Source organism: Gastrolobium bilobum, unplaced genomic scaffold, assembly GCF_033153095.1.
Source record: "Gastrolobium bilobum isolate Gb01-03AN ecotype WA unplaced genomic scaffold, APGP_CSIRO_Gbil_v1 utg8133, whole genome shotgun sequence".
Lineage (NCBI taxonomy): Eukaryota > Viridiplantae > Streptophyta > Magnoliopsida > Fabales > Fabaceae > Gastrolobium > Gastrolobium bilobum.
In genome coordinates, this window is record NW_026899276.1 from 44160 (window position 1) to 53329 (window position 9170).

The 9170-nt window shown below is 32.9% G+C and overlaps 1 protein-coding gene across 1 annotated transcript; it reads right to left on the minus strand.

Moving 5' to 3' along the window:
* Window positions 1-430: 430 nt before the first annotated feature.
* Window positions 431-7558, minus strand: LOC133289131 (probable ADP-ribosylation factor GTPase-activating protein AGD14). Its single transcript, XM_061487001.1, has 13 exons — window positions 7236-7558; window positions 6686-6747; window positions 6132-6219; window positions 5990-6051; window positions 5788-5884; window positions 4937-5353; window positions 3217-3885; window positions 2966-3058; window positions 2746-2859; window positions 2552-2638; window positions 2001-2130; window positions 1767-1812; window positions 431-951 (listed from the first exon to the last, which is right to left on the minus strand). Exons 1-13 carry the CDS (start codon window positions 7329-7331, stop codon window positions 897-899), a joined length of 2016 nt encoding a protein of 671 aa, XP_061342985.1. The 5' UTR covers window positions 7332-7558; the 3' UTR covers window positions 431-896.
* Between the last annotated feature and the right edge of the window lie 1612 nt (window positions 7559-9170).

Consider the following 9170-nt stretch of genomic DNA (forward strand, 5'->3'; position numbering starts at 1 on the left):
TGACTTTTTAACTAATCTTCCTCTAAATAATTCTGACATATCAGATGATACTATCTACAATGAGCCTTCTAGTTCGTTGAAGCTTCTTCTTCATGCAGACATGACAGACATTTCTCCCCTACGGAAAGGAAAGTGTTAGTGTTTTTATTTTTTTGCCTTAGTTTTTTTTTTGTTTTTTTTTTCTGATTAAAAAAAAATTGCCGTCAACGACGAGCTACATAATAACATTCCATAATATGTTATTTAGTACAAAATTGCATAAAATAAAAAATTGATAGTTGCTGCCAACATCCCAATTTCAATATAAGTGGGCGCAAGGAGCAGTTGCAAGAGTATTCAAGAACAGTCAGATAAAGGAAAAAAAAGAAAAAAAAAAAAAAAATCCTAAGTCTAAAGTAAGAGAGCTGCCACACTATACACATAATAATAAGAAATTAAGATGTAACACTAAAATTAGTAAACAACGCTAACAGCGCTGTTTTATTTTCAAATGTCCCTAAATCAACCTGAAGTTGATCAACAAATCCAGCACTTAAAAAGAATAATAATAATATAGTCAGAATTATACATTATTCAATAGGCATGAACAACAAATGCTCTCGTAAAATTACAATCATGAACAAAGTGGAATACCCTCAATAGTCTCAATCTAATAAACCCAAATTGATGAAGTTCAATACCTGCATCAAGAATTCTAATCATAATGTAATTCAATTACAGTATAACAAATGCATGGCCTGAATATTGCAGGAACTGTGAATTGCAAAGCCTTCCTCGAGTGGAAATAATGAACTACATTTTGTCGTAACAAAGCACTAAAATTACTTCCATGAATAACTACACTGGCTACACATAAATTTCTATATCAAAGCAACACTACATTCTACATCATAATCCTATGCAAAAGGATTTCCACCAAACGAAGCAACTGGTTCCTGTGTCTGGATGTTCCTGTAAATATGCAACTCAAAGAGTCAACGAACAATTGAACACGCTCCCCAAACATATAATAGATCACATTCTCTTTCACAAACTTTTACAAAAAGAAAAAATTGAGAGAGAGAGAGAGAGAATAGACCACATTGTCAGAAATTGCTCTATCAAACCTTATACCACACATGCACATCAGATCTACTAAAGATGAAACTTTATAATTATAAATAATCATGGACAAAGTTGTTGCCAGATAAAGATGTTCATTCACCATCATTAGGGAAAAATAAAATAAAAAGTGAGAGTAGACCTCATTGTCAGAAATTGCTCATCACACATGCACATCAAATCTATTAAAGATAAAACTTAAGATTAAAATAATCTTGGACAAAGATGTTGGTTGCTCTGCGCAGCCAACTTTCCTTTCATTTCCGATTAGTAAGGAATGTTTTATAGTCAAGGATATAAAATGGGTGGACCATAGCAAAAACTGTAGTAAACCTAAATCAAGGTCATTCTCTTCCTATACTATTTAGTTGCCTCCCTCCCCTGTGAGTAACTGAATGTAACTATTAAATACTTATATTTCAATGAATTAATTGTGCATGCAAAATAATATTTAGAAATGCCAAATGATAATCATCGAACGGTCACAGACACAACCGCGTTACAAATGCCAAAAATTTCCAAAGTTGGTAGAGAGAACGGGATCCACAAGGAAAAACATGTAAATATATTTCAATGAATCACACAAACACATCCCACCAAAAAAAAAAACACAGAGAGAGAGAGAGGAAATAAGAGAACAAAAAAAGGACGTGATTGCAACTTACTGTATTTGAGAACTTGGTGATTGCACAGCCATGAATGACAAACCACCTGCATAATTCAATCAAAATAAGAATGAGATTACGGTAAGAAAATCACACTGACACAAATATAGTGTGAGACTGAGCACATACGAGATGATTCAAACAGCAAGGAAATAAGAGTCGGACAATAATTGTAGATTAAAATGTTTTAAATTAATGATGTTTGAACTTTCAGTAGGAGTCTTCAAGGACTACCTTCTCCTGCAGAGGAAATATAGGGGGACACCGTATTTTGAGGGACCCAGGGTTCAGCTATACCACTATGGAAGGTGGCTGGCAATAGGGCATCTGGCAGAGCAGCTTGCAAAGAGCTCATATCAAGGAACTGCAATTGAAAGACTAGGCATGTGAGACATAATAGGAAACTGAAGATCAAGCAACCATCAGTGTCTCCTATATCCATGATTTATATTGTCAAATTAGTATCTTTTTAGTAGGCAGCAACAGTGCTATTGAATGGAGCTGTGTGCTGGAGCCTCAAAATTTTTTAATAGTCAATCAGAACATTAAAATGAACTGACTAGAAAGGCTCTAAGTTACAATACAGAATAGAAATGCTAAAAATACACACTAGGAATCCCCAAGAGTGTGAACAGAGGAATTATCACCATTATAAGAGAGCAAATCTAGCAGAAATGAGTATCATTGCGAACTAGTTTTATGAAACAATAATCATAAACAAAACTATACATATAACTAGTAAAACTAATTAATAGATGAACGTCTATTCAGAGTCTGTGACATACCATATCATTGCGATCTACATCAGAATCATATGGATAATCAAATGGATTTGTTGATTTATAATTGATTCCATTGGGTTGATTATCTCCCTGAAGCAAAAAAATAAAATTTAATAACCAAAAAATAAAAATAAAAAACAGAAACAAAACTACTATTTGAAAGATAAGAAAATCTCAATAAACCTAAGGGCACAAACCATTTGAGTAAGCATGGGTGGAGGATACAGTGAGCCACTGATATGTGATGCGATGTCGTGACTATCAAATCCACTAATAGGGGCCATGCCTTGCACTCCAACTTTATTGGATCCCTGGTTTTAAATTTTTTAGAGAGAGAGAGAAACAAAATGAATAAGAGATTGTGAATCTTTCAAAATAATACAGACTGTCATGGTAATACAGCATACATACACCAACCTCAGAAGCTGATGGAAAATTGTTCAACTGTAACCCTTGACCAAGGGCATCCACAGGAAGATGGGCACCAGAATCTTCAAATGCATTCCATGGCTGTTCAGTCACAACATACACAACCTTATTTAAGTTTCAATTTATTCCTTAATGTCTTAACTTTTGAAGTAGAACAACAGCACAGGACACCTTTAATTACTTATGGAGTATAGCACAAGAATGCAAAACAAGCCAGGAAACAAATTTTGTGTACTTACTTGAGTGTTTGTTGCCATAACAGAAACTTGATCTTCTCCATTCCACACACCATCATGCCATAAATTAGATGAAACTGAAGAAGGTACACCGACACTAGAACTTTCAAAAGATGGCCATTGCATGCTTGCATTTAAGGTTGAAAAAGGAACAAATCTTTCCTGCAGAGATTCAGCACTTGAAGGTACTGCAGCTGGAATTTCCACTTGTGCAGTAGATGATGTGCACTGAGGCATATCAAATGTTGCCCATCCTTCATTTTTAGGGACAGATAACTCCAGTGACTTCTCATCTGAGGTTGCACTAGAAGGCAGCAGAGAAAGATCCACAGAGAAGTCAATAGATGTGGTTGGGGATGTTTGCACAAGTTGATTCTCACTAAAAGATGGAGTTGCAGATAAAACAGATGATTGAAACAGATCCACCGACGGAGATTGAGATGGTGCTGCTGGTAAATGAAAAAGATCAATAGGTGAAGCTGATGCCATTGGTGGCTTGGAAAGGTCCATGCTAACGGATCTTGTAGGACCAGATGGTCGTGGAATGCCTAACGCTTTATTCTGAAGGGATCCTGAAGCTTGGACAGGTTCTGAGAAAAAATCAACTAAACCACCAGAACTGTAGGATCTTAAGGATGAAAAGTTGCTGTCTGTAGAATGCAATGATGTTTTCTGGGGAAAGAGTGCAAATAAATGTCATCTAAAGAACTAAAGAAATGCATAATCAGCTTACAACAGAAATAAGGCCACAAGCACTTGGAGTTGGAATATAATATAATAAACACAATCATTCAAAGTGAATGTATATTCATCAAGAAAGTATGAACAAAATAAATTCCTCAAACTAAGCCAATTCTTAGTCATTTTAGAAAGTTAAAATTTAAATGTTTGGGATCATAGAAGTGAGAGTATAGTGAGAGTATAAAGAAGACTGCACCTAAACTTTTTAATAAACCCTCCCTAAATAGCATTGACATTAACAAGAAGTAGGCCAAGTATACATGTGTTAGACCCCCAATTATTAAAGTTTACCCTAGAAAGGGCCACAGACGATCCAATTAATTATGGGTAAATCGGCATTAATCATTATAGACGATTAATCCTAATATTATGGTAATTGATCATAATTGATCCAATTAATTATGGGTATCAATTATTATGAGTATTTTGATATTACTTGTTAGTATCAGTTATTGTGGGTGATTGATTCAGTATTTAATGGGTTTATGGGTGATAGATTATGTAATTATGGGGTAGATTTGTTAATAATTGATTCTACAATTACAGGTGATTGATTCTGTAGTTATGGTATTTCATTATAGGTGATTGGCTATATACTTAAGGGTGATTGATCTTTCATTTATAAGGAATCTCTGATAAATAGCGAAGAAGGGGAAAGTCATGAGGAGGCTATTGATTGGTTAGAAATTGGCAGTTAGGAGGGACCAGGTGCCTCTCGAAAGGCCTGGGCACGGAAATTGTAGACTCTCAAAGTTCTGCAGTATTCAGTCCTTATATTATCTTATTTAGAGTTAGAGTATCAGATATTTCCAAAAAAAAAAAAAAAAAAGAGTTAAGAGTATCAGAAAAGAAGAGTCAAGATATGAATAGATCATATTCTGAAACACTCCCATAATATTTACATAACCTAGCTAGTGAAAAAATTAATATTTTCAAGCAAGCACGCATTTATATATCATAGAAGAAAGAGCAAGAAGCATACCTGTGGAGGATGAATTCCATCTGCATCTTTCTTGGCATTGCCATTAGTTTCCTGAGATGTATTTCTTGCTTGAGACCATACATCTTCACTTGAACTGGAACCAGAACGCTGATAGGATGGACTGCTAAACCCAATGTCCTTCTGAAGCTTAGGAGACTGAACATTGGATTTAAATTGCTCAGATCCCTCATTTGCAAATCGTTCATCATATGAATGATCGCTGAAGCGACCAGGACTACAGATAATACTAGACATCTTCCCTTCATAGCGAACTTTATCTGAACCAGGCTTCCTGGTAAGTGCAGCTGCTTGTTTTCCATACCGTCGATCCTCATATTGGTTATCATATGGGGGACTTTGAGAATATGAATGATAAGAACTGGCTCGCCTTATCTCTTCTTCATGAATTCTAGGGCTCTACAGTCAATTGCAAATATAAAATGTATTTAACTCGGGTCAGATTAACTTGTATTATGAGGATACTGGTGCAATTAATTATGTCAAGCTGATTTTCTTAGTGATTGCTAAGGTGTCATTTAACTTCACTAAAATCAAAGTTCCATTAAACAACTATATGCACAACACTGGATATAAGATCAGTCCGATCACCTTGTTCATTTATTTCTTTTCTTCATTTATTCATGCAATTTTGAATTGAATTCGATTAAAATATTATATTTAGAACAAAGGAAGCACACATAAATATCATACACCATAAAAACTAACCAGAAATCCAATACATTTTCAGGCAGAAAAGGCCAGCAAGTACAAGACTAAGCCATAACAAGCTTAAGAAAAAATTAATCGTTTAGAGAAAGTGAGAAACAAATCAATATCTCAGAATATATTGCCTGTGCATCTCTTGGAGGCTTTTCGGAAGACTTTGCACCAGCATATTTTCTATCCACATATACATTCCTTATAAACTCCCTTATTTTATCAACTTTGCTGCAAAAGCATAACATGATAATGTCACATAACGAGTTATACATATTTATATATGTAAACATCATGTTAATTTAATAGCTGTAACAGTAAACTACATAATTGCACCTGCTATCTGGCAACCGCTGCCTTTGGAAGTCCCAATTTTTCAAATATAGTTCCCTTGCACGCTTAAAAAAAGAGCCACAGATAAATCTCATTTCAACAAGGAAATAAAGGCAGCTACAAATGAAAAAATTCACCCTTGTACCTGATTACCACCATTTTGAAGAGCATCAACTTCTTCTGAAGTGAACTTTGACATTGACACAGACTTCACACGATGAGTAAACTCACGACTGCATGACATGAAAGTAAACAGGTGATTTTAAAAAACATACACTATCACAGAATATAACTAGTAAACAGGAATTATATCATAGAAAAGGATGATCAATTACCACTAAACCACTATAACAAGAACATATCATTGTGCAAAAAGTATACAACATCACAACAAAAGGGAAGAAGATAGAGCATAGTTATTCAAGAAACACAAGCAAAGCTTAAAATTTTGACAATAACTTGAATTCAGATAATATCTTTATGTGAATATGAAATTTATTTATTAAACATAATCTAATATTTCCTTTAAAGAGCAATAATTATTCGAAGGCTTGCTCTTTTTCTACAAATTTTATCTCATACCAAATATTGTCCACATGTCCAACAGAAATTTAAAAGAATTCCAATTAGGAATTAAAGATTTTCTCAAATTATTATCAACTACTCCAGAACAGATAAACAAAATGAAAAGAAACTCACTGTATTCCGCTGCATGTAATGCAAATGAAGGTCCAAAAACTTGTACATACATATTGAGGTCCCTGTACAAATAATGGCATTCCAATTAACGGGAAATCATCTAAAAAGACAGACAAAACTTTCATAAGTTCTTATTTTCACAAATACTCTAGAATTCCTATAAAATAACATCAATAAACTATACAACCTTGCATAGGATGCCGAGAAAAAGAAAATCACATGATAAACTCAAATTCATTTTTTATAATCACCTTTGGCAAATGATAAATAATTATTAGGCCAATTTTGTCTAAATCGTTGTAATTTTGGGAATCCATAAAAAGGAAAGTAGCACTTAAATATTAGAAATTTCGATGTCAAATTCCTAATATATTACCAACTCTTCTCAGTTCTCAGCAACTAAACCCACTTCAGCGCCATAGGCTTAAGACTATTAGCTTCGGAATAATCAAACAAACCAAAAACATAAAGGTAATGAAAGCAAAACACACTTTGATTAAACCAAACATAAGAAAAAAATATTCAAATTCAAAAATGGAGTTCAATTTACCACACTGTTACAGTTTATACATCTTCGATTTGGCGGAAGTTTCATGAGACCCCTTATAATTTTCTCGTTCTTCTCTTCTTCCTTTCTGTTTCCCATTTCCGACCCAAATTGGAAACAAGAAAATCCTAGAAACTGCAATCGAAATCAGAGCGATTCGAATCCCAGGTATTCGAATTTCAGCAACAGAGAACGGAAAATTCCACCACCGAAAATCGCTAAACGGTGGTGGCAGCGTTCGATCTAGGGTTTTTGGAGTTCCTGAATCGGCGAAAGGAAGAAGATGAACGAGGAAAATAAAAATAGCTCAGCGATTTGTTTGGTTCAAATAAAATGGATGAACCAGCAGCATACATGAAACATGAGAACTCAAAAAAAAAAACAAACTTGCTCTGTTAAATTTTTAAAATTTTCAAAAAATAATAAATTAATTATTTGGGTCCACTCCAGTGCTATCCTAAATTTAAAAAAGTATGGAATTATTTTTTTTAAACTAATAAAATTATATGCATTGTATAAAATTTTGTTAGTCAATTTATGTCTTTATGATATTTGAAATGAAAACTTTATAATTTTAAAATTTTTATAAGATTTCATTAAAAATATATAACTTTACATATTTGTTAGTGTGAAGAATTAAAATTTATGAAGGATGGATAGCAAATATTTTATATGAGGTACGATTAATTTACACCGCTATTAAAATAAGAATTATCACAATTATTCTTATCTTTTGATTTATTTATTTATTTTTAATGGGAATATGAAATTAATAAATTAAAATGATTAGATATAAATAAGATCAATAATATACATTGAATATTTGTTATTAGATTTTGATTTATTTTTATTCAATGAATTAATTTTAATTTTAACTAACTAAAATTATTTTACCAAATTTTTAAAATAATTTCATATTTAACATCGCCAATTAAACTAAAACCACATGAATAATTATTTAATCAATTATTTAATTTTATTTATTTATTTATCTTGAATCTTGATGATGCTTTTCCAACCCATGCCGCACTCAACGCCAACACCATTGCGGCATGGGTTTCGAAGTGACCCACGGCAAAGTGCAAAATTAATCTCGTTTTCTTTTCTTTCCCTCCCTTTTTTTTTTATAAACAACTTTTGCTTATTCGTTTTTGTTTTTTCCTACTTTCCTTAAATTTCGTTTAGGCAAACGTAATTTCTTATTTTTTGATCTAACGACTCTCAGATGAGGTGTCAAATTTTAAATTTGACACCAGTATTAAATGATCCTACCTCTTCAAGAAAATAATTCTAGAAGATTCCAACTAGTAAATTACAATACTCAAAGAGAATCCCTTCTAAGATTAATCCATGACAACCATAATTCCAGGCTATTCCCAAGCCAATGAGTAGTTCAGCACCTGGAGCATTTCCGCTTCTCAATTATCTAGAAAACCTCAACAATCAAGTTCCAGCAACATCCCGCAACACACCTCCACAACTCGAATGTTGGCCTGCAAAAATACTCTATATTAGTCCACGTTCAATTTAATCCATCCTTCATGTGGAAAATGCCATTGGATGAATTTCTCTACATACATGCTAATAAGTGGCGCACCTAGAAAATTATATGATAGAAGGCAAAATTTTGAATTATTATTATGAAAAGACAATGTCAATTTTGATTGAATGATCACGTTAAGAATACAAAAATACCTGTTAAGAAAAATCTAACAAAATTACAAAAAAAATTGTCATTTTTTGGTTGGAATGTCAATTTTTTACTTCCCATCACAGTGGTCCAATGCACCCTCTATTTCAATGAAGAATTAGCCTTAAAACCCTATTTTGTTTGTAAGATCATTTTTTTATTATTTACCTTTATGCCTTCTGGTGTTATAATTGCACTTTCTTTAATTTATTTAGAATCTTATTTTTTCACTTAACTATTATTTAGCA